This window comes from Electrona antarctica, assembly GCF_951216825.1.
Source record: "Electrona antarctica genome assembly, chromosome: 17".
Classification (NCBI taxonomy): Eukaryota; Metazoa; Chordata; class Actinopteri; order Myctophiformes; family Myctophidae; genus Electrona; species Electrona antarctica.
The window spans coordinates 31067505-31092858 of NC_136798.1; the positions used below are offsets into that span (position 1 = coordinate 31067505).

General features: G+C 42.9%; 3 protein-coding genes across 5 annotated transcripts in view; 2 read left to right on the plus strand and 1 right to left on the minus strand.

Moving 5' to 3' along the window:
* The window catches only part of LOC306941074 (integrator complex subunit 7-like), a gene marked incomplete at its 5' end in the record, with an annotated part of 13814 nt that extends 6472 nt beyond the window's left edge, over positions 1-7342 (plus strand). Inside the window, 6 exons of the mRNA XM_079526379.1 lie at positions 2171-2274; positions 2961-3029; positions 3908-4043; positions 4644-4742; positions 5507-5692; positions 5979-7342. Coding sequence (XP_079382505.1) covers positions 2171-2274; positions 2961-3029; positions 3908-4043; positions 4644-4742; positions 5507-5692; positions 5979-6293 — 909 coding nt within the window. The 3' untranslated portion in view covers positions 6294-7342. The remainder of the gene's footprint in view (positions 1-2170; positions 2275-2960; positions 3030-3907; positions 4044-4643; positions 4743-5506; positions 5693-5978) is intronic.
* A 1632-nt stretch (positions 7343-8974) lies between these two features.
* LOC306940902 (G2/mitotic-specific cyclin-B2-like) lies at positions 8975-13935 on the minus strand. The gene is made up of 11 exons (XM_079526149.1): positions 13815-13935; positions 12999-13082; positions 12387-12509; positions 12151-12273; positions 11644-11943; positions 11224-11457; positions 10635-10793; positions 10295-10543; positions 9723-9860; positions 9187-9297; positions 8975-9099 (listed from the first exon to the last, which is right to left on the minus strand). Exons 2-11 carry the CDS (start codon positions 13062-13064, stop codon positions 8992-8994), a joined length of 1611 nt encoding a protein of 536 aa, XP_079382275.1. The 5' UTR covers positions 13065-13082; positions 13815-13935; the 3' UTR covers positions 8975-8991.
* A 706-nt stretch (positions 13936-14641) lies between these two features.
* Positions 14642-24826, plus strand: LOC306940917 (protein angel homolog 2-like). Of its 3 annotated transcripts, none has more exons than XM_079526179.1 (9): positions 14642-14775; positions 16892-17151; positions 17629-18635; positions 19669-19738; positions 20226-20668; positions 21713-21911; positions 22902-22968; positions 23324-23454; positions 23786-24826. In XM_079526179.1, exons 1-9 carry the CDS (start codon positions 14714-14716, stop codon positions 23950-23952), a joined length of 2406 nt encoding a protein of 801 aa, XP_079382305.1. In that variant the 5' UTR covers positions 14642-14713; the 3' UTR covers positions 23953-24826. The 3 variants fall into 3 exon arrangements, with proteins under 3 accessions (XP_079382305.1, XP_079382307.1, XP_079382306.1); XM_079526181.1 differs by having other exon boundaries at positions 21713-21899; XM_079526180.1 differs by lacking the exon at positions 14642-14775 and adding an exon at positions 15153-15291.
* Positions 24827-25354: the final 528 nt, after the last annotated feature.

Below are 25354 nucleotides of genomic sequence, written 5' to 3' on the forward strand. Positions count from 1 at the left end.
CTGTAGTAGATTATGATGGTTACATTTCTGTTGAGGACAAAACAAATACAACATACATCAATGGCATATTAGGCTAATATAAGTCATATAAAAGTACAATAATTCTCCCATCTCATCTCAATTAAGTTTTCCTTTAGATGCAGCCTAATGAATATCTTCATCTCTCTAAATGAAAAAAGGAGGAAATAATGGACACTAGAATTCGATCACTTACATAGTTAGTGGCATCTTGAGCTCAGCTCCTATCCTCTTGTGTAGTAGAGTGCATTGGCAGATTACAGTTTACATTTCACAACCTGATCTGAAGGTTGTGAAATGTCGCTATGTGAGTCATTTACATTTACTGAATTAGGTTCTGCTTGCGGCTTGGCTTGCGGCTTGGCTCCTAAAGTCCTGACCGCGAGGTTGTTGGGCTTCCCCTCACAGAAGTGAGGGGAAGCCTCACTTTTCTCAGTGTTTCTCAGGCAGTCTGAGAGGACAGTTCAGTGGCCAGTTGCTATGGTGATCTTCAACAATCTTCTATATGCCAGAGTAGAGAAAGGTGGGCTTATGACCTGAGTGGCAGGTAGGCAGCCGGGAGGAACGAGGGATCCTCCTCTAGTCACTCTCCTCCTCCGCCTCGGCGTCCGGGCCGCTGCCGCTGCTGCTATTGCTGCTGCTCGCGTTGCTGCTATTACTGCTGCTGCTGCTCCATAAAGCCTGTAAACGGACAGAGTAGTGAGGATGCGGACAGCCTTACAGACATGTGTGGTAGATGGTGGCGTGAATCAACCTGCTCTGACCCGCGAGCCGGCCGGCGTTTATATAGCGGTGGTTCAGACGCGCAGGTGTGTGTGGTTACCTGACGAGTAGGCGGCTGCATTAGTGTCAACTGGCCGAGTAGGAGGTTGGGCAGATAGGCGTGTTCTGCTACGATGCCTAGAGCGGCTCTCTGTACTCGGCGCGCCGGTCTGAGTGGCGTGCTACTGGTTGCCATGGCAACGTAGGCCTGTGTATGCCGGTGGTTGTCGCCGGGAGACGCCACACTATGTATCACTATAAATAGAATAACTAGAACAAAAAAACATTGCATGGATGCACCTGGGACGTATCCTCCGTGATATATCCCTAGGTCATCTGGGTTTCGGGTCTTGCAACATCATACCCCTCACTCAGGTGACCCAGCCGGGGTGATCAAGTCCCGACTTACGTCCCAGTAGCTACCCACGATCAGTCCCATTAGGGAAAAACCAGGGCCACACAATCCGTTGCTCCGGAACTACTCTGCCGGGACTGGGAGCCAGATCAATCTGGCGCGTGGAAGGACTAAGCTCTGTGGGTTGACTCCTGTCTGGGCCCCTACTACGTTTCACCAGGTCCACTCCTGCTCTCACCAGGTCCAGGACCTGCTGTGTGTTGCACCAGACTCCCAGCACCAGACACTTCATTCAGGAGTGGTGGATTCTTGAGCTGCAATGGTTCTGCAGGCTACACCTGGGCAACCATTGCCAATATATTATTTATTTAATTTACAGTACAACACACAGTTAGGCTTGCAAGTTGCCTGTGTATGGGGTGAGGGTGGTGGGGGCACTTGCGTGGACATGACAGGCAGCAAGGGGAGTGGGGGTAACTTTTTTTTATTGGCTTTTCATCATATAACTGCTTTCCATACGTTGTTTGGTCGTATTCAGGTTGTTAATTCGTTTCGAGAATATTTCAGGGCGTGTTATGTAAATGACAGTTTCAGCCGTGACATTTATCAAAGCTCCGACCAAATTCACGCTAGAATCGGCTGTATAGGATCACTTGATAAATGCCACGTTGACGTGGCCGTACGCCAAAACCCACGCTTGAAATTAAGGTAGAATATACACTCCATTGATAAATGAGGGCCTAAGTGTTTGACTGTACTCTGTACTGTTTACATTTATGCCTAATTAAGTATTCAATCAATGAAGACATGCAATGGAGCCAGTATGGACATTTCCCACATATAATTGACGTTTTTGTCAAATGTCAATATGTTGTCCATTGGCGCGTTGACTATGTGTCATTGTTAACAGATTTATTAGACACACACACCCACACACACACACACACGCATGCGCACGCAACGTTCCAACAGGTTATTGTTGTCACTGCTGTACATAATTACCCTGTCCTCTGCATGTTGTTTTTTCCTCTCCAGATGAAAGTGTGTATGGATGAGTTCAGGAGTCTGGCCACTCGCTACGCTGACCTGCACCGCTCATCGTTCGACGCAGATTGTGCCACCCTCCGCAACGTAGAGCTGTATCCTCTGGTTTACCTAGAACAGTAGCTCTTACGTGTTTGATGTAACGCATCCTTTATATCCAGGCTCTATATAAAATCAAGCTATTATTATTATTACATATATTGTTGTTGTTGTTATTATTGTAAAATATATATGTCATGGAACTGCAATGTATTTGGCTGCAAACCCCACCTGAAAAAGGTTTGTACTAGGCACTCAAATTTCTGAATATAGGTGATATACAATAACCTGACTCCGCCAGATTGAAGAAGAAGTTTGCTTCAGACTCGTTTCACAGTCAACTACTTCCATCTGGGATCACTGTAGCGATTGGGCTACAGTGTAGCCCAATCGCTGAAGAAGGCGGGCCCTTTGTTTTTCAAGCTACTTGGCAGGTGATTGACAGATCCCGCCCTTAGCTGCCACTGACTGGTCCGACCCAGGCCGGTTCAGTTCAGCGCCTGAGTGAGCCCAGATGGTGGCTGTGTTGTGAACTTGCGTATCAATAGATCTACAATGTCACACTGGAAATTTCAAATAGCCCATGTATAATATACATGGGCTATATTATAGGCTTAAAGAGGTTAAACTGATTTTACAGTATATTTACTCATTTTGCTGGGGATCCCCTGGAACTCCCTCAAGGACCCCTTGGGGTCCCCGGACACCATTTTGAGAACCACGTCCTTAACCACCTGTCCAGACAACAGCAGAGCTGCCTGCTTGTCTCTCATGTCATAGAAGCTCTGGTCCTGGACCCGCAGTCAGCCAGGTGAGATTGAGTGACCGTAGCACATTCTCTTTCATTTCACAGACCCCCAGTTTGATATGCATCTGGCCTCCGGACCCCCTTTTGCATTTGTACTGTACCCCCTGAGAGGTACAGTCCCATTTGGACCCGACATTGAGAAACAGTGCTGTGGCACTCCTATACTGCCCTACAAAGTCAAAGTACAGTAACTACAAATAGTTTAACGGATTTAAAAGTGTTTCAATTGGTCAGCCAAATGGCTTATCGCCATTATAAGAGATGTAATTGTGTATCCCCCAGAATTCCGATGGCTAATTTGACCTTTGGGATAGACAAATAAGTCGGTGTGTCCAAAAACATTGTTACTGCACTTTGGCTTTGTAGGGCAGTGTAGGTTCTGGGTTCAAGCCAAGGTGTTTAGTGTCACATACACATACAGCATTATTATAGTTAATGTATGTTTTCTAATGATAATGAAAATATTATGAGTCATGGTCAATCTTGCTAGAATCACCCTTGATTCCACAGGGAGCCAGTTAATCTCTGTGAGAATCCTGCCAACACAACATCTATAGGACCTTAACCTAGTATGACAAAAACATGTTCCTATGTCAGTGGTGCTCAAACTTTTTCATGTCAGTCAAAGGCCCCCAAAATGAAATGTATTTGGCAGCTACCCCCATCTCAAATTATTTTGTTCCAGGGACCCCCAGAAGCAAATTTTAGTTAGGCTTTAAAGAAAACTTTAAAGAAGCTCCTGTTTTGCCCAGGACAGCATGTTGGTGCCAACCCCTGATGATCTGTGTGAGACATCAGCAATGCAGTGTCATCAGTGTCATGCATGTACAAATAGATGACGTGGTTGAAAACGGATGGTCTCCTCTGTCCCTGTGATGTAGTTTTCAGGAGTTGGGCGGCACTCTGGGCTCAGTGCAGACGGAGAGCGAGTATGAGAGACGCATGATGTCTGTGTTCAACCACGTTCTGGAGGAGGTGGAGGGCCTGAGCAAGAAGCATCCTCCTGTCTCCTACCTGGTAAGAACCACTATGTGGCGGCAGTGGCTCAGGTGTAGAGATGCCGCTTGGGAATCGGAAGGTTCCTAGTTCGAGTTAGTGTCGAAGTGTCCTTGAGCAAGACTCTGAACCCATAATTGCTCCCAATGAGCAGGTTGGTGCCTTGCATGGTTTCCTCTGCTATCATAATGAATATAAACAACAAAGCGCCTTGGATAAAGGCGCTATATACTGTACATGTATCATTTACCACTCACACTGTCCATTATCTTCTTACACTACTGTATATTCCATTGCCTACTTTTTTAAATGTGAGATGGGCAGGGTTTTTGTCTAACATTTTTTAAATAAATAACAAGAAATTGACATGAATAAAATACAAATTCTATTTTTTTAAATAATCAACCAAAATAATTGATTTCTTCCTATAATGAATGATCATGCCTAAAATAGGGATGCCAGGATGAAAGTGGTTGACTTCACAGTCCATACAGTCTACACTACTCAATTAATCGATTATTTTATTGTAATAGATTATTTTTTGTAATTGATTAAAATTGATACGTTTGTTCAACCGGTGCACACCTAATTGTCAGTGTGATGTGTTTGCTTATCATTCAGCATACAGGTTGCCTGTGTGATGCTGTCATAGCCTTGCTCAAGGTGCCACTGTCATTCCAGAGGTATTTCTTCCAGAAGCTCCAGTCAACCAGCATTAAGGTAACTTATTTCAAAGTCCATCTATAGAGGGTATGCGCGTGGCATCATCATACCCAGAGGTTATGCGGGAACGCCTACTGAGTGGCAAAAAACTACTTTCTGGCCTTGACAGCCCATACATCTAAACAGAAAAGTCCTATCCGTGCATTAAACAACGTTAAACTCACCTTGCCACTCGATTTGCCACTCACGTTATGCATGTGCATACCCTTTATATTAAAATTGCCTAGGAGGGCGGTGGACGTCACAAACGTAACATGCATACTCGCGAGGCACTACATTGATCCGATCCTCACCAAACTTGGCACCAACACTGGTCAGGGGCCTGCCGTGGCAGTAGTTAGTTACTCCAGGGGCCACGCCAGAGGCCACAGGTGCACCACGTGCGTGCAGAACTTGTATCAATGGTTCGGGATGAGGTTAAAATAAAATAAAAGTTTACACCGGGGGTAGACCCAATAGTTGAATGCTTGGGGTGCATACCACAAACAAATGCCTTCCTCAGTGTGTCCTGGGTATGATTTCCGGCCCGATTGTTTGCTCTCTCCTCTGTCTGCCATTCCTGTCTCTCTCTATCGCTGTCACCATCAAAGTAAAGCATAAAATGCTAAAAGGTTGCAGTATAGAGTAACAAAGTCCTGACATCACTCCCTCTACCCTTTCTCTTCTTAGATTGCGTCATATAAGAACTGTGTTTACAAAAAAAAGTGGCAGTGATGTCAGGCTTGGGTGACTCCATTGTTCAGTATTGTTTTTGCTTTTAGCTGGCCCTGTCCCCGTCCCCGCGGACCCCCAGCGAGCCCATCCCCGTGCAGAGCAGTCAGCAGTTGACCCTGAAGGTGGAGGGGGTGGTGCAGCATGGATCCACCCCGGGACTCTTCAGGAAGATCCAGTCAGTGTGTCTGAACGCCACGTCAACTCTGCAGAGCAAGACCCAGCCCGACTTCAAGGTACACTACACACCGGGACACCGGGACCCATTTGTGGGTCACGGACACATTTTTATGAGTCCATTATATTTTTTTGTTTGCTACATTTTGTTTTTAATTATAAAAATAAATCCCAAAAAGATTTTCATGAATTAAAAACAAAAATTCAGGGCTAATATTTTTCAGCAATCTTGTGAGGAAATCCAAGAAAAATCAAAGAATTAGAAAACAAATCTGTTTAAGAAGTAATGAAAATAGCCGTTCTGCAAGCTCACAACAACCTCCCCCCACCACCCCTGCATTCCAGATTCCACTGGACACCAAGACCAACGAGATGGAGCAGCGGGTGGAACCCCACAACGACTACTTCAGCACCCAATTCCTGCTCAACTTCTCCGTGCTGGGCACGCACGCCGTCACCGTGGAGGCGTCCGTGGTGGACGAGAGCGGCGTGGAGTGGAAGACTGGGCCCAGGACCACTGTGTCGGTCAAGTCCCTGGAGGACCCCTACTCTCAGCAGCTGCGGCACCAGCAGCAGCAACAGCAGCAACAGCAGCAGCAGCAACAGCAGCAACAGGCCCAGCCTGCTCCCCAGCAGCGCAGCCCCTACGCACGCTTCTAAAAGCGGTGGCTTCTCAAAGCGTTTTCATGTCGAGGAACGATCCCACAAAATTACAGCCATTATTAAGACCTGAGGCCAATTCTACAGATGCCTTGTAAATCAGACTGTGGCTCTCAAACTTTTTCGTCCGTGGCGTGGACCCCCTCATCTGAAAATGTTTTCTGGCAAGGACCCTCAGAAGAGAAGATTTGTGTTAAAAAAACACTTTCTCAAGATTTAAAAAATAATGTAAAAAAAAAGGGCAGTACAAGCTATGAGCTAGTAGAAATGTTGTTTTTGAATAGCCAACGCTAATCTCTAAAATTTAAATGACACATAGCGTAAACGTATGCTTTCCCGGTTTTAATGTAAATTTAAAGTACATTTGGCCATGGACACCCAATCTGAAAACATTTTGTGTCAGGGACCCCCCTTATATTCCACGTTTGTCTGAAATTTGTCAAGATTTTCTTTTCTTTTTATATCCGATGTATATAGAGTTAAAGTGGTTTAACTGATTTTGATGCTATGTTAACTAATGTTGCCACTTAGAACCCCCCTCAACGTTTTTGACGGGGACGTCATTGTGGCTCAGCAGGTAAAGCGTCCACTTGAGAAACCGAAGGTTCCCAGTTAGATCCCAGGCTCCCCTGCCATGCATTGCTATGGTAAAAAACACAATTAAGCGCTTCTCTTCCCAGCACTGAGCATTGCGTTTCAGTGCATTTATTGTTTGAGCGCCCTGGGCGCTTGAAGTAGATAATAGCTCAACTTCTGGATTGGAGCTCCGCTCATCAATGTCACGTTTGATTCTCCTGGCTCTGTGTGACAACTTGGTAATTTATGAGCTGACTTTGAATGGGTATCCCACAACCATAAGTCCATGTTTACCATCGTTTTGCCATGGATATAAACACGGCACCTCCAAAACACATCATAGTATGCTATGGATTACTGTATTGTTTATATTCTTTGTTTTTTGTGTTCAAGGAGTAAAAACCATAGACTTTGTCTCTCATTGTTTACTATGAGATGTATAAAATAAAATGTGTAATCTTTAAAGGAAATAATTGTTGTATTTTTGAATACCTGGAGCATTATAAAGAGTAAATTACAGAAGCCAAATTTCAACCTATCTTCATCTAATTGGTCCTCACTAACACTCATAAGATGGCACCATTTCTGTCCACTCATTCATTTGTGGGTTGTGGACGGTTCAGAAACCTGCTTATTACAGTGACATAATCGATGAGGATTCCAAACTAATTGGAGCTACAGCCTTTCTCTTCCTCGAAAGTTAGCAAGCTTTACTTTAATTGCAATTCATTCATTCATTATTATTATTATTTTAATATATGAAATCCATTAAAATGACCACTGGTGATGTCATATTAGATTAAGGTTTCTGACCTGTCACAAATGAGAGAGTGAGACACAAGTGAGCAGACAAATGCTGCTGCCTGTCTTATATTGTGCATTAGTGACTGAGGACCAATTATATGAAGGTAAGGTTTAAAATGTGTGAAATGCTCTTTAAATGTTAGACTGATCTCTGACTCGATAAGTGAACCAACTAGGCTAGTTGTATTGCTCTCTGCTCACTTGCTCCTCAAACCTCCAAGTTGACAAGCTGATGTGCAACATCTGTGGTTTCTGGTTTGATGGTGAACTCCGCCATCTTGTGGCAAAGTAAAGAAACTGCAGTGCCATACGATTTCATCTAGTAAGTAGGCTATATGATCAGGTTATGTGGATATATTATTTATTTAGGCTTACTAGCCTCGCTTTCACTTCCACTTTGACTAAGGCCTACTAATACCACTGTTAATAAACTGTCAGTGTACCAGGACTACTTTTAAATAAGCCTACCTGTTAAAACCACTGTTGTTTAATATACTGGTAATATACTGATATTAGGCTACTTTTATATTTACACATAAGAGCTCATACAGAATGCTAATCCCAGGCAGTCCAATTGCCAAGCAATTCATCAAAATTCAATATCAAACTTCTATATCTATCATCACATGATGAGCTTGTAGATCAGCTATTTTCAAATAGACAAAGTATAAAATAGGACTTGATTAATTTATGGTATGTTAAAACTGGTAGCCAAAGTAAGCAGTCAAGTAGAAGTGGAGTAAAATGTACCTTTTTTACCTTGCTAAGTTGCTCTGAATAAGGGCGACTGTTGAATGCCTAAAATAATTACATGGATATTTACATGAGACCTTTGCTAGTTCACTACTGACATTGTCTGAGCTCTGAGTTCCTGGAAACAAAAGTAATTAAAATCATCTCTGCTTGTCAGCCACAATTCAACACATTTAAGACTAGCTTTTACCTCTGAGCCAAGTGCCTTTAAAATAATCATTAACACAGCAGAAAACCATTTTAGTAATAAACTGAGTGAAAAGTTTAGTATTGTCATTTAACAGGCGTAAGTCTAAGGTTTGGATAGACAGTACTTAGTTCAGACATTCAACACCAACAAGTCGTACCATTTAGACTAGAGCAAAGATTCAACTGCTGAAACCCTTGGTCAACAGAAGCTAACAGGCTGATGATACAATAACAAACACTGTTAATCACACAAAATATAGTTTTAATGAATATGAATGAATGAATGAATAAAAGATTATTTACATGGATATTTACAAATATTTACAAATGAGACCACATTGTGGGGTGAAAGTGTGGATGGGGAAAACGACAACAATCAGCATGCGAGCAGAGGAGCAGCCAGCATGTCCAAGACGGGGGAATGCAACTCCGGAAGGAGGGCGACGCTCATCAGCATGGTCCCCGAATATTTGCTCTTGACGACCTAGTGGAGAGGGAAAATTACCATTAGTATCTATTTAAACATTCCCATCTTACTCCGACTTCCAAATGCCTTCGTTTGCCAACTCACCTGGAACTCCGTTCTCCCCTCGTTGACGAAAACAACATTCTTGGCGATGTGTTGCATGATTGGCACCAGGTGAGTCTCATCATATGTTGTGTAGTGCCGCTCTGCTGGAGTCTGTAACACACAAAGCAAAAACAACTAGAACCAAAAGACAAAATGTCAAGCTAGCTATGTAATAAATAATATCTAATATTTGTACTAAGCAGTGGTGGAAAAAGTATTCAAATGTTTTACTTAAGTAAAATATTAATACTGCAAATATAGAAAAAATTACAAGTAAAAGGGCTGAAGTGGTTAATGTATGTTTTGTAATAATAATCTAAATCTACAAAGTACTAAAGTTGACATATTCAACTAAAGTTTTCAAATAAATCTAGTGGAGTAAAAGTAAATATTTGGATCCGAGATGTAGTGGAAGTGGAGTAGAAGTAAAAGTATTGGAAATTGGAAATACTCAAGTAAAGGACAAATACATGAAAATTGTACTTTCCACCACTGAATATACGCCAACATCGCCCCATTGATTCTAGTCAACTCACCCATGGCAGGCCATCCAGCAGCTGGGAGAGGCACAGTGAAGCAGCGGCGATTTCAGAGGGCCGGTAGTGAACCATGTCATAGTCCAGCAGGGTCAACTCCATCAGGTAGTTGGACAGCGCGAGCGTCTTCATAGTCAACTAGAATACACAAACAAACAACATTATTGAAAACCGGCTTGCAAATAAAATTCAAAGTACTTGCTAATCAGATTATGAACCACATTCTAAGGCAGATTGACACTGACATTAAAATCTGATTAGTCTTTCAGTCTGGACACTCTTGACACTGAAGGCTGATTCATACTTTTTTTTCGCACGACCATGGCGCTTGCCAAATCTAGCCAATCTCACTACATGTCACATTGAGGTTTGTGAAGTGTTTTAAGATCTGAGCCTGAGGCAAGTTGTCTTCTATATTTGTCTGAATACAAAACAGTGTCAGTGGTAAATATCCGATTAGAGGAATAAAGCGTCAGTGCAGAGGGGCGAGTCTGATCGCTACACTGTGTATGTTAGCAAGTATGTGAACAGTGTGATAACTACACATTCTATATCGGTGAACAGAGACTCACGTTTGCGGCCTTGGAAGCTCTCCTGAGGAAGTGCGACGGCACCGGGCGCCCCAGCTCAAAGTCGAGGGACGTCAGCATCACTTGCTCCATATCTCTAATCTGAGCGGGCGTGAAGGTGTTGTCTGTGATGTTGGCAAAGTCCTGGATGCTTGGTGTGTCTGTGCCCCACGCCTTCTCCTCGTACTTTGCGGCCAGCAGCATGGCAGTGACACCAACAAGCTGGAGCAGCTTTCGTGAAACTGGCTGAACCTGTAATACATCACAACAACTTATTAAAAACTGAACAAATCAAAACACTAGAGCAGATCAAATGGCAAACACATTCAGAAGTTGCACTTACTTGCAGAAACCGGTCCAAGATGGCAACTGTCAGAAACAGCGTCTCCTGCATCAGGTGGAATCTGGAACGGATCAGGATCAGCCAGCCGATGAGGAGAGATCGCATGTGCGCCGTTATGTCGCAGCCCTTCAAGTACCCGGGTCGCACAGACTGCTGTACCTGTACAAACAAAACAATTCATTACACTCTTGCAAGACCACAGGTCACATCATGTAGTGAAGAAACATGCCTCTACAATTTTACAATTTAGCAGACGCTCTTAATCCAGAGTGACTTACATTAGGCAAGAACAAAAGTATGGGAATACATCACATATATAAAATGCATTTATCAAGAAACATGCGCAAGCTAAGAACGTAACTAGAACATATCTATATAATGACACTATACATATTAACTATATATATATACTATGCTATACATGTGTACTATGATGTGCTATGACTACATACAATGCAATTATTGTGCTGTCTACATGACATGCTATAAGTCTGTTTCAAATGCTATCTAAGTCTAAAAAGTGCTATCTAAGGGGGTAGGATAAGTGCTATGGGCCATAGCACTTATCCTACCTCTGGCATCACTTTACCTCTAGATCCATTAGATGTGCATATATGTCTTTGACATATTCAGAACACAGCTGGGGCATGTCTGAGTCCCCTGCATCAATGTCCATCACAGGTTCTGCGGGTTGTTCAGGAACTGTGGACGGAGCAACTTGCGGAGGTGCCTGAACGCTGGCCAGCTGTGGTGAGTTGACAACGGCTACTCTGTGTTTCTGGTCCAAAGTTGTTTCAGTTGAAGGATTGGTCACTCCAGTCCTCTGAGAAGGAAGAAAATAAATAAATAATGATTAAAAGACATTCTTCTTCTGGGTTAAACTTTAGCTAATTTGTACTGTATATAGCTTAATCTAAAGTACTGTAATTAAGTAAAATGTTGAGAATTCTTTACTTTAGTTGAGTTCAATACTATTGAGTACTTCTAGAGCCACTGGCCAAAAACTCACTCTGGTTTTCAGGATGGCTGCTCTCCGCACCTTCCTCTCGTTCATCAGGAGCTCTGCGGTGTTGTTGGAGGCGGTGCGCCTCTTTCTTCTCCTAGGTGTGCCTTGGATTGGCTCCCACTGTGCCAGCTTGCTTGTCACGAGTGTCAATGACTCAGTGACACAGTGTCCTGCCATCATCATACTTCTCTCCCTGACCTTGTCCCCAACACCCGGGAGGACTCTGTCGAGGTCCACGTTTCTTCTGTGGTCCACCCTGGGTATGTCATTGGCCATATGTAGCATTACGCCATCATCCATGTCCTGTTGAGTGTGTACAAATAGACGCTTAGGTTAGAGGTGTGCAATTATGAGTACAAATGGAACCAAATGGAGTGGACCCATAAGTGTCCATTTGGTTCCATTTGTTTAAATTAACACTGGAAATGTTAGTGTTAAAAACATTATATCAAACTAGTGGTTATTCAAATTGTTATGAAAAAGTTTTAGAATCAGTGATTTAAATATTACCTTGGTGGTGTTAGCTGCATTGTTGTGAAAGTTGGGAAGCATTCCAAGAGCAGATCTCTTTGGAGCGCAGACCTTGGCTTTCCCCATCATGTGTGCAGAGTTACCATTCTCCACGTTCCTCACCTGTTCAGATACAAATAAAAAACGTTAAAAACCGTTAGACATTTTAACAAAAAGGCTTCAAACTGGGAGTCCTTGAGTTTAGAAAGGTTTAGAATCAGTGGTTTAAACATTACCTTGGTGTATTTAGCCGCCTTGCTGGAAAATTTGGAAAGCTTGGCTTTCCAAAGAAACATGGCAGCTCTCTTTGGAGGATCACAGCCGCTGGCCTTCCCCGAGTGTGGACATTTCTCCACCATCTGTCCATTTATAAACAGAAAAAAACAGGGAAAAAAAATTGGTTACAACCAAATGACAAATATTCCATTAGGGCAGGTTGAGAATCTGTGTCAGTTTTAATACCCTAAAAATAAAAAAATAAAAGAAAACATTACTGCATCAAAAGTAATCAACTATACTATAAAAACTGGTCAAACTTTGTCTAAAGTGTCAAATAATATAAGAAATAAATAAGAAAGGGGCAAACGTTTTTAAAATATCTGATCTACAAGCTCACAACGAGAGCTGCTGTGAGCTTGTAGATCGGCTATTTTCACAATATTTCTGAATAACCGATCCAACTAAATGTAATGCCTCAACTCCTACAATTCCAAGTAGTTGTCAGGGTGGAGGGCCCCCAATTCAAATATGATTGTTTTGATTTTGGGGGGTCCCCAGTTAAAATATGATTATTTGAGGGATCTTTTGGTCTGAAAAGGTTGAGAACACAAGTTTGGTTTAAACATTACCTTGATGTCTTCTTTCCAACTTTGCTTGGCCTTCCAGTTGGAGCTGCCAGTTCGCTTTCTCTCCATCAGTTCAACTGTTAGGCCCTACAAACGTTCAAAAGCAGAAAACAAAAAACAAAACTGTCCGTTAGTTTTAAAAAAAAGCATGTTCAAAATGCACTTTACGTTTAGAAGGTTCAAAATACACTTAACCAACGCAACGTTTAAAAGATTCTAAAATCTAAATGGAGCCAACGTTTAAAAAACTGGTTGTTGAACGTTTTTTAAACGTCAACCAGCCAACGTGAACATAAAACCAACCAAAAATGGAGTGACTGGAATACAATAACGTCAAAATCAACCAAGTCGGACCAACTATAGGACTGAAGAGCTTCAATAAGCTAACAAATGAATTAAGCGTCGAGTTGTAAAATCGTGTTCGGCGACAAGCGACAAATTAAACAAAATAACTTGCAAACCGTTAAGGAAAGTTCACAATGCACTGCACTTATTTGACGTTTAGAAGGTTCCAAATACACTTAACGTTCAACAGATTCAAAATGCATTCGACAACAACCAGCATTTATAAACCGTTGAACAATCAGCCAACATGTCATGAACACAAACCAAAACTGGATACAAATAATATCAGTCACATAAGCACAAAAAGACTAAATCAATGTAGCTTGCCGACTAACAAAACGTCGCGTTGTAACCTCGGAAGATCATGCAACCAGCCGCAGTGATCATTGATCAACGTCCGACAACACACGTACCGTACTCTTTAAACGCTAATGGTAGAATATAACAAGCTTAAACTCCAGTTATTTTACTCACCTTACAATGAACTCCGCCGAAAAGTCGATGAAAACGTTGAATGAATATGAAATGCAACTGATAATCGCTTGAATGTGTGTCGAGTTGAATGTAGTAACTACCAGATGATTCAGATCGCTTGAGATGGAGAGATGTGTGTGTTCTCTTCAACAGCTGAGACAGAATGCTGCAAAAGCATGCATGCATGCTGCTTCCACCGTCAACATTCAACAAACCGCTCCTCCGCCTCTGATTGGCCGCCAAAGACCGTCACAAACGCACATGTGGCCGCTCATTGGCCATTCCGTCGTGACGTTGAGGACGGTGTCACCGTATCACGTGCGTGGGGGATTTTAAATTCCCGGGAAAAGGAGCAGATCTACAAGCCCTTTTGTGAGTTTGTAGATCTGCTGCTTTGGTCTCCGCGCTGCAAGCTTACAAGTACATCTTCTATTTTTGGACATTTTTGAAAAATCTTTGTTTGAAAAAAATAAAGATTCAAATTATATATATATATATATATATTTTTTTTTTCTCTTCTTTTTTTTACTCAAAAGGCTACAAAATAAATGATTTGGAAAATGGTTGTAACTTGTTGTAAGCAATGTAAATTGTAAACTATACATTTATTAGAACATGATTGAACATTTGACAATAGGTCTAATATTTCTACGAAAAGTAACTGATAGCTGAGCTAACTAAGCCGACTTGATGTCCCGGCTTACGTGTAATAAATGTTTTATGACATTGATTGGACTTCAGCCAATGGAACGCGAGAGATGCTCAGTCCTGTCACTGTCTGTACCCCGGCTCTGCAAGTCAGAAGAACCCATTTAATTTAAACCAGTGACTCAGTCACTCATATATGGGCTCAGTAATAACATTAACTTGACGGAATAGCGGACAATGCTTTAGCTTGGATGTTTTCGGCTTTCAAAACGCTTTTCTTCCCCTGTTGTGCTGAGGGAGGTTCGCTCTTATGGTAAGTGAAAGCCAAGTAATGGCAGGCAGTGGCACCTTTTAACTAGTCATGTATAGGTTATTGATGAGAAGCAAGTCAAAACAACGCGATGGGGTGGCGTTTTTTAGTTACTTCATAATTCAGTCCTAATTTATTAACAATAAGGTAAACATTGCGTGACATTTTTTTGTATTTGCTTTTTTTTCGGCGCTTTTGTCACATTACATAAACCACCGGGCTACGTTTCTATACGGACACTTATTTAGCTTACACACTGTAGTTTTCCCTCGATTCATTTCGTTCCACCTACTGCAATGAATACGTCATGATAAAACTACAAATCCCTGACAGCCAATCGCGCCGCTCACACAATGACGTTCTGTTCTGTCAGTGTGTCGTGCTATTTTGGCGACTCACATTATATCTCTTTAGTTCATCGTAGAATATAAACAATTCAAAGCCTCGTCATGGTTATAGTCAACATGCTATGTATCAACAGCGACGTATAAGACATGTCTCTTGCAACACTGGTGGGAAGTAAGTAATACTAGGAGGAGTTTAACAGACAAAATGAGAGACAAACAGTATAGGCTAGCGTTAGCTAACATTGCTAACTGGTAGTAAACATGACATTCGCTGTCAGACAGTTTCACAGCTCAGACAAAATGTGCTGTGGAGAGTCATTCTGATTCATTCGCTTCTCTCCTCTTCTGCCCGGTACTGCAGTGGTTCCCAAACTGGGGGTCGGGGCACCAGGGGGGGTCCCCAAAAGATTATTTTTGGTAGGGGATGGGGATCCCATTCCCCATGATTATGGTGTGTGTTTTGTCACATTAGTGTTTTGTCACTCATCATGTCAATCAAGACTATCATAGATGTATTTGATCGAGTCTGACTTATACTTTCGTATCTAAATATTCTATAATCATATACCGTATGCAATTTTGTTAAAATCGATAAAATACATTATTCTATGACAGTCAAGGCCAAGGCTAAACATACAGTATGTAAGTAAGTGTATACAGCGTATCTTCACATTTATAAAGCAACAATGTAATGACTTTTAAGACCCTTAATACCAAATTGTGAAATTTTACGCAAGAAAGAGGCAAACAATGTGAAAATAGCTTGTAGTTTGGCTTTCACAATATTTATCTGTAGAACTGAGTCAAACTAAATGTAATGCCTACATTTTCAAGTGCTTGTGAGGGTGGTGGGGTCCCCAGTTCAAATGTGGTTATTTTGGGGGGGTCACGGAATACCAGAACACTCGCCTCAAAACACAGTCCCCTTGGGCATAAATTCGGCAGAACTGTAGAAGGGTTTCTGCTAAACGTAACCTCAGCAAACTATGCCTCAACGGTTAAACCTTCTGTAACCAATATTCCTAATATAACCTTAAAGATGGAGTGCCACAATTTTTGCATTTTTTCCAGTTTTTCATGTGTCTATGAGGTGACAGTACTTCATTAGACACCCTGGAGTCATTTGTATGTGCAACGGTGTATTAACTTTGTATTTAGGGTTTCTTCCTGGAGGCTGAACCCTTGACAGTCAAATGGGCCAATGAAATAAACAGTAATATAGTGACATCACATACAATCATCATTATCATACAACTACAGCTGTGGGTGCGGCTTCAGTTCAGGTGGATCACCACCCACCAGGCAAACCAGGCATACTTAATGAACTGGTGGGCGTGTCCACATAAAAGCATGATTTTAACAAATACTGTACACTTTTTGGAAAAGTTTTTCCTCCTTATATTATAATAATACCTGATGATCATTTTAGGGTGGGAAGAAATCGTGGCACTCCATCTTTAACCTCAGTAAAACGGTGCCAAAACCTAACCATATTCCTAAAAGTAACCTCAGTTAAACTATGGCTACCACTAAACTTATTTCTAACCTTATTCTCAGGAAAACAAATACAAGAATACAAGAACCGCCCCACCGAGCGGTTGGCGCGAGGTCGGCGGAAAACAATGAGGGCGTTTTAACTTAAGGCGAGCCTTCCGGGTTACCGATGGGGGATCCCCAGTTCAAATGTGATTAATTTGGGGGGATCGCAGGCTGACAGTTTGGTAACCCTTGTTGTACTGTATGTTAAACATTTCCACTGCTCTCCCTTCCAGCCAACCCATGTTCCTGCGCCAGCTGAGTGCCGTGGGCTCCTCCTTCCTCCCCCGCCCCCAGAGCCAGCCTGTCCTCATCAGAGCTGCTTGCTATAGGAGCGCCACCCCCTCCTCTTCCTACCACCTCCTCCCTGTCCCTCCTCATCATCCATGGTGGTCTCCTCCCCTCCCTCCCTCCCACCGAGCCCCCCGCCGCTCCCACCCTGTTAGGACGTCTCACCCATGCCCCCAACTGAGAGCGCGAGATCAAAACGTTGCCGGTACTGTCATCCAAGGTGTTTTTTTCTCGTTTAGAATAATTGTTTTCTAAATAGTTAGTTATAATTAGTTTCCATAACTAGTTTTTATTTTATGCTAATAATGTTAGTTATTTTTTATTATTTTTAGTGTTAGTTTTAGTTTTTTCATACCTTTTCAATCCTGCTTTATATTTCAGGTGCAGGATTGAAAAGGGCAAGAGTAATTATTGTGTAATGAAAATATAGCATTTTTAAAAACAAATATTCAGTTACAGATTAAGCTTATAAATAAATGGACAAAAACTAAAACTAAGGACATATTTTTGTCTATCATTTCAGTTAATTTTAGTTAGTTTTGTAAACACACAATGCAGTTTCAGTTAGTTATTGTTTTTTTTATTGTTTTATTTATTTCAGTTAATGAAAATGTTTTTTCAATTTTAGTTTTCGTTATTTTGTTAGTTTTAGTTAACTATAATAACCTTGCTGTCTTCACAGCTACTTATACCTGTGGCGTTCCGCCTCTCTGGTCCACCAACCCGCTCGCCGGTTCCGTCCCGCGCTCTGGCCTCCACACCTCCGGCGGCCTCATGGACAGCGCCGACCAAGGCCGAGAGCCGCCGTACAAACGGAGGCGAAGTACGGAGGACGAAAAGCGGAGTAGTGTTGCGAACGAGGAGAGAGAAGGACATCATAGTCCCAGAGGAGATTCAGCAGGCAGAACTCGTGTCACGGTCCAGGAGAGATGCCAAAGGAAGGTGCGGTCTGATCCGGGCGTAACGGGCGGCCCCCGACACGGGGACGAGGAGGGTGGTCCAGACCAGCGGGACCAAGACTGGGAGACGGTGGGCAGAAGAAAAAACAGTGCTAGAAGAGAGAGCAGTGATAAAGAACAGTGCAGAGATAAAGACAGAGACAAAAACTCAAAGCAGCACTCAGGGCAGAAAGACGAAGCTACACGTTTTGCCCAGAAAGATGCCAAATTAGACAAATGGGGCCGCCCCACGGGAAAGGGTGCTTTGAGCCAGGGAAGCCGTTGGGACTCACAGCAGCCTCGGGCGCCCAGGACTCATTCCTCAGAGAAAAAGCCCCATGCAGGGACGGACCCCGGCCCCACGCCCGGCGGCCACAAACCCAACCCCTGGTTCAAGGATGGGGCAAAAGGGATGGCGGCCGGGAAGGGCATCAATGTGCCAGATGGACATGGTCGAGGGGGCGGTCCCTGGCGGCAGCCCCCGCCCCAAGCACGCGGGCCAACTCACAGCCACCCTAACCCATGGTTCAGACTCCCTTCAGCTCTGCAGAGACACTGGGAAGTCCTTCCTGCCAGCCGACGACCTCCCGGAGTTGCTCCGTTTGAATTCTCGGTGCTCTCCTACAACATTCTGTCTCAGGACCTGCTGCATGACAACGTCTACCTGTATAGGCACTGTCACCCCATGGTGCTGCCCTGGGAGTACAGGCTACCCAACCTACTGGATGAGATCGGCCACTATGATGCAGATGTGAGTTCACTTTAGATTTGTATTGTGTGAGCATTGAGCTGCTCATGCTACATTTTAGGCACTGTAGAAAGATCTTTATTGATGCTATGAGGAACATTTGTCATGTCTAATCTTTCGTTCGGGTCTTGTGCTAAAACGTTTGGGAACCACTGTTATAGAACCCTTAAGTAGGTGTCATGGAATTCTGGATCAATCAGTAATTGATGAGACACACAGTCTGACACACATCAATGGTACAGTAGTCTTGCCAACGAGCACAGGGCTCAGGCCATAGTCATACCATAGCCATAGACATAGCTGCTACAAGGACAAGCTCAACTATAACAGATGTAACAAAAACAATAGCTGACAGGCCAAGCGAAGATATCTTGGCTGCTGCAGGCTACCAAATATGTCATCATAAATATATTATATAAGTACTACAAGTGATGGTAAAATATAAAGGTTAGATATAAACAACAATAACAATATATATATAGTATAATGTCAGTAAGTGGGTGTCATTATTTAATCAATAATGAACCCAATAGGTACTAGGCTATCTGAGGAGGGATCCCATCCCATGAAAACTCCTAAAAACAGTACAGTGATACAAAATACACCAAAGACCAAACATACACAATCAATCATATACAGTTACAGTAGCATACACCAAAAACATCGTTTGACACTTACATTGTCCTAAATTGTCCTTAAAGACTGATTATAAAGTTGCCTTTATATTATTACGGTTCCATTTGTGCAGTCTCAGAGTTATGTTCTAGGAATAAATCAAAATTTAATTAATAACTGTGCAGCTACAAGTTAGTAAAACAATGTAAATAGTATGCAACATCAACTGACCCATTCAAAATATAACTGTAAATGAAAGATCATCATGTGATAAATGACGTGGTATTGGAATGGCATAGACTGGCATACTTAAGCAGTATTGGCAATTTGGCATACAGGATGTGATGTGTGTGCTGTCTTTGAGCAAGGCAGTCAACCCCCAACTGAAAGCCTTTGGAATTTCTCTTGGTCTCTCCTCTAGATTCTGTGTCTTCAGGAGGTGCAAGAGGACCATTATGAGAAGCAGATTAAACCAGCTCTACAGGAGATGGGTGTGTGTGTGTGTGTTCACTCTTTCTGTGCTGCAATATAAAGTTTCAACAGCAGGTGGAGCCAGAGTCCATTATAAACAATTTTTAGGCAGACTGGAAAGTGTATAGAAGCAGGTAGCCTCGGAAACCCAGACGTTTTATTTCCTGGAAGCAGGAAGCTTGATTCAAATCTGGAATGTTTCGACTACAGTGTTAGATGGCTGCACTAGCCTGTCTAGTGGTTTTCAAAGTGGGGACCAGGGACTCCTAGAAGGGTGCCCCCTGTCAAATTATGTATAATTTTGACATTTAATCAAGTATAGATTTAGTTGGCTAAAATCTTATATTTAGTCAACCAAAACTAGACTAAAGCTAAAACATTTCAGATGACTAAAATATGACTAAAACCTAACAAAACCTAAAACTAAATAGAAATTTGCTATCAAATCAACACTGCTCCCGTCCCATCCTATTTCTAACATAGAAATACTCTCTCTCTCCGCTGCAGGATACCAGTGCGAGTACAAGAAGCGCACGGGTGGAAGGCCCGACGGCTGCGCGGTCATCTTCAAGGCGTCCCGCCTGTCCCTGCTCTCGGCCCACCCCGTGGAGTACCTGCGGCCCGGCATCTCGGTGCTGGACCGAGACAACGTGGGGCTGGTGGTCCTGTTGCAGCCCAACCCCAGGCCCGCCGGCGGTGTCCAGATCCGGGACCCCTTGGACTTCATCTGCGTGGCCAACACCCACCTGCTCTACAACCCCCGCCGCGGCGACGTCAAGCTGGCCCAGCTGGCCGTCCTGTTGGCCGAGGTCAGCCGGCTGTCCCGCCTCCCGGACGGCTCCACCAATCCGGTGGTGATGTGCGGGGATTTCAACTCCACCCCTTGGAGTCCGCTGTACAGCCTCTTGACCACAGGCTTTTTGGAGTACCAGGGCATGCCCATAGGCAGGGTGAGGGACAGACTCACACACACACACACGCGCGCGCGCGTGCCTGCACACACACGCGCGTTTGCATTCATTCACACACAGTGTATGGACAGTGAGTACATTTGCACTCATAAACAATAATTCCTCGGCGTGTAAATGGTGCATTTATATAGCACCTTTATCTAGATTGTTGGGCATTACATTCACCCATTCACACACCGATGGTGGAGTAAACCAAGCAAGGCACCAACCTGCACATCGGGAGCAATTAGGGGTTCAGAGTCTTGTTCAAGGAAGGGGGAGCCCAGGATTAAACTGGGAACCGTGTGTGTGTGTGTGAGAGAGAGAGAGAGAGAGATTGACTGATTGATTGATTGATTTTATTTAGTGATATCACATAAAAAGAGCACAGTAGCATTTTCCAGACATACAGTCATACTGTAGCATCACAGAGGATGAAAACACAATTAAGCCTGAGGGCTTATTTCCACTGTGGTCCTCTTTTTGATTTGATTTGATTCATTAGACATGATTAAAAGAAAAACATGTTAAATAAATGATTCTCGCAAAAACACAGAACAGGCAATGCAACAATAAATAAAACAATCTAGAACTATAATACTATAAACACTGTTTACTCCATAAATAAAATATTTAGGGCTGTCACGATTACAAATTTATGTTGACGATTACAAATTTTCACAATTTCACACAAATAATTGTGATTAACGATTTAATTGTGTTTTTTGGCACCGAACACTGAAACATCGAAAATTATTATTATAAATTATTAAATTATTATTATTTTTTTAAATCATTTTTTAAGAAATTACTGACAAATCTAATAATTTAATACTTGTGTAAAAATGTAAAATATCCCAAAATAGTTAATCTACAATCAATTCCAGACACTCTTGTTGATCAACTATTTTGGCTATTTTGGGAAAATGTTTGAAAATGGAAACAATTGACGATTATCTCAAATAATTGCGATTAGACGATTAGATGTAATAATTGTGACAGGCCTAAAAAGATCTGATAATCACAATCTCTTCCCTTGACCAGGTGTCGGGTCAGGAGATCAGTCCCAGACAACAGCGTGTCCTCACGGCTCCTCTGTGGCCCATGAGTTTGGGCATCAACACACATTGTCAGTACGACACCACCCAGCAACAAAGTCAGTCCGACACCACCCAGCAACAAAGTCAGCCCGACACCACCCAGCAACACAGCAGCACCTCCACAGCACCTGGTAATAATACTGGTACGCTGCTGTCGAACTGGATATATTTCATTTGATTTTGTTTGTTGTTTTCCACTGTGCTCTGAGATTAAGACCTGAGGCCGATTCTACAAATCTGTGACTATCTGCTTCCATCTGGTCCTATCCTGTGCAGTGTGCTGTGAACTTGTACATCTGCTATTTTTGAGAACCACTGTTCCAAACCAATCCCAAGAGTTTTCTGAGAAACTGATGTTGATATATGTAAGGGATAATGTCTTCCTAGGTGGTCATTGTCGGGAGATAATTCACCGACAGGGGGTTTAACCACCACCACATTATCCTGCTTATTACACGGCTACTTAATACATAAATTAATAAACTGACCCAAAACACAACAAAGCGAGATATTTCCTTGCTTGCGGTAATGAAAGTATTCCATATGTGTCGCGCTGGTCGGCGTCTGCCCAGCTACAGCACTGTCGGAAAACAAGGAAGTGAGTTGATCAAATAGAGACTGCTTTGTCTATTTCCCGCTCAAATGTTTTCAAAAACATTTTTGAGAGCAATGTATACACATTGTGTGTGTGTTTACATGGCTGTCATGTTGGAAACAGCAGTAAATCAAGCGGAGCGCAGCAGGTGCTCCGAGGGTTTGATTAGGTATCGGTCTGTTATAGAGCGGAGCGGTCATTATCCAGAAATACCAGACCACTGAATTCAGCGATTGACCAATCAGAATCAAGCATTCAACCAAGCCATGTAATAGATATATATAGTTACTGTAAAATCTAAAATTCCCAGTTTTAATGGGTTACATTAGTGGTTGTTTGCTTTTGGCTCAGGTCGGATGAGGTTTCGTTCAGTTTAGGTTAAGTATGATTACTGCTTTGTCCAACTTTCTTCAGCGCTAGTTTAGTGTTCCTGATTTAAGTTCTGTTCTACAGCTTCAACAAATTTGTTTTATTTCTGAATTTTAGTAAGCCAACTGTGTCCTTATTAACCTTCTTGTCTGTCTGTCTGTCTATTCAGGTGTAGAGGGAGCCATCTCCAATCTAACTATTTTGGACTTAATTGCCAACGCTTTAAACGTAAACAGGTAACACATCTTTGACCTTAAGTCTCTCTCTCTCTGCCTTCCAAAATACAAAGATTTAAACATGCAACATGACATATCAAATCAGGCCATCATCGGCTGAAGCTCTCACGTGCCTGGAGAGGCTCACTCTGGGGCATCTCGCCAGCCTCAAGGCCTTGCTGTCGGCTCACCTGCCCTAGTGTCAAAATCACAGCAATGGCAGTGTGGTTTGAGAAATGTACTGGTGTGACTGAAAGGCGCCGTAAACGTGGTTCACACACACACTCACACAGGTACACAATGAGATGCACACACGCACATGAACACATAAGCACAGTCCCGCACACACTCAGACAGCGTGTGTGTGTCTCCACAGACCTCGAATAGACCACAGTGTGAAGCTACGGTCGTCCTACCAACACATCCTGCTGCATGACAGGACATTTGAAGTGACCACCTGCCACACCCAGACTGCCATGACCGTGGACTACATCATGTACACACCAGGTACGCACACACAGACACATACACACGCACACACACACGTGCAGAAAGATCTTTGATGCTGAACATTGATGAACAGTAGACGTAACTCGATTCTTTCCTTCACGTCGTACTCCTTTCTCTCTCATTTTGTCTCTTTTCTCCTCTTTTGTCTTTCCTATCTTTCATTCTCTCGCCGTCTTTGTCTTGTGTCTTTGTCCTTTCCCCCACCTCTTCACCTCCCCTTCTCTCCCTCCCTCTGTATTTCTTTCCTCTCGGTCTCTCTCCTCTCGCTCTCTCATCCGTGTCATTCATCTATTTCCTTCCGTCCATCCTTCCTGTCTCGCCACAAAAGACCCTGGTCCTGCTGCTGACTCTCCGCTTCCTGTTGGGCGGGGCCTAGAGCTGCTGGGCAGGCTCTCATTGGTGGGCGAGGCTGAGCTGGATGCCGTCAGCCGCCTGCCCAATAAGCATCACTCCTCCGACCACCTGCCCCTCCTCGCTCGCTTCCGCCTCCACTGACTGACTCATGTCCAAAACAGAAGCTATACCAGCAAGTGGCTAGTGGTTCTTTACAGTGGACCCCCCACATATATAGATCTATGTGTGTGTGTGTGAGATGTGCATTCGCACAACTGGTGTGAGTAGTAGGCTACGTTGCTTCGCACCACATTTTGAGCTTGCGGTTTTGCTACTTTTGATGCTTTTGTCTACACTGTAGTATGATCTAGTAGGGCCGGGCATTAAGTTACGGAAAAACTAAAAACCCAGGGCGAGGGCAAATACAAGAATGGGTTGTAGAGAGAATAGAGCTCAACAAAGATTTTTCCGAAAGTAACACTCCCATTGCAATTCTGCATAGAGGATGATATTCTTATTAGGCACAATGGCATGATTAAATTGAGGCGATTCTAATTTCTAATACATTTTTAATACAAATTTAATAATCTAATGTTTTATTTTGAACCAGAACCAGAAGTAAACAAAGGCTGTGTAAAGTGATGTGCGATCGTATATTCTTTCACCCGAAAAAAAACGCGATCATCAGATCTTTAGTTATTATGGGCCATGAATAAAGCTTGTTTTGACCAAAAACGCAATCTGGGGAAAGAATCGGCGATAAATGCATTTTAGTCAATCTATTTACATTGAGGCGGATGGAGATTTCAACTGCGGTTCATTTCAGGTTTTTTTCTCGATCTCCTAGCATCCTGGAGCCATTGGTGAAGAGCGCAATGTAACGTAATCAATTAAAAACACTTGAAGGACGACATATCCTGTCAATGGCAGTGAACCGTTGGATTTCAAATGACGAGATATCTCGCCAATGTCAGTGTGTTAATAAGTAGTGTGTGGTCCCTGTTGAGCTCTATAACCGCACAGCACATCCATGCTCATAACACAAACACACTCACCTTCACACATAATAAATGTAGCCTACTACTCACACCAGTGTGCAAATGCACATCTCACGCACACATATAGATCTATATATGGGGGGGGTCCATGGTAAATGACCACTAGCCACTTGCTGGTACAGCTTTTTCTGTTGATCTAATCCAGTGGTTCCCCACCATTGCTGGTACAGCTTTTTCTGTTGATCTTATCCAGTGGTTCCCCACCATGAGGAGTTTCCAGGGGCTCCCCAGAAAAATAAGGAAAGATTTTGTTTCATTATTGCATATAATGGGCCAGACGTTAGCCCAATGAGAGAATGTATAAGAAAGAATGACACCTCAGATGATTTCTCTCTGCTGTTATCTCCCTACCTACCAGTATAGGCAGCTGTATAATTCTGTGCTAAATCTGAAACTGTTTAGGAAAGAAATCTGAAACTAACAATAAAATTCTCTTAAGGGGTACAAAACACTTTAAAAAAGGGGAGGGGGTTCCACAGTCTAGGATGTATCAATTTGGAGGTTGT

Excerpts from the sequence above, each read along its gene's own strand:
- LOC306940902 (XM_079526149.1), bottom strand. The coding sequence starts at position 13,064 with ATGGAGAGAAAGCGAACTGGCAGCTCCAACTGGAAGGCCAAGCAAAGT. Across the intron at positions 11,944-12,150 it reads ATGCAGCTAACACCACCAAG|GACATGGATGATGGCGTAAT; the intron begins GTAATATTTAAA and ends CACACTCAACAG. Across the intron at positions 10,544-10,634 it reads TCTTGGACCGGTTTCTGCAA|GTTCAGCCAGTTTCACGAAA; the intron begins GTAAGTGCAACT and ends GATGTATTACAG.
- LOC306940917 (XM_079526179.1), top strand. The coding sequence starts at position 14,714 with ATGTTTTCGGCTTTCAAAACGCTTTTCTTCCCCTGTTGTGCTGAGGGA. Across the intron at positions 14,776-16,891 it reads GAGGGAGGTTCGCTCTTATG|CCAACCCATGTTCCTGCGCC; the intron begins GTAAGTGAAAGC and ends TCTCCCTTCCAG. Across the intron at positions 17,152-17,628 it reads GCGAGATCAAAACGTTGCCG|CTACTTATACCTGTGGCGTT; the intron begins GTACTGTCATCC and ends CTGTCTTCACAG.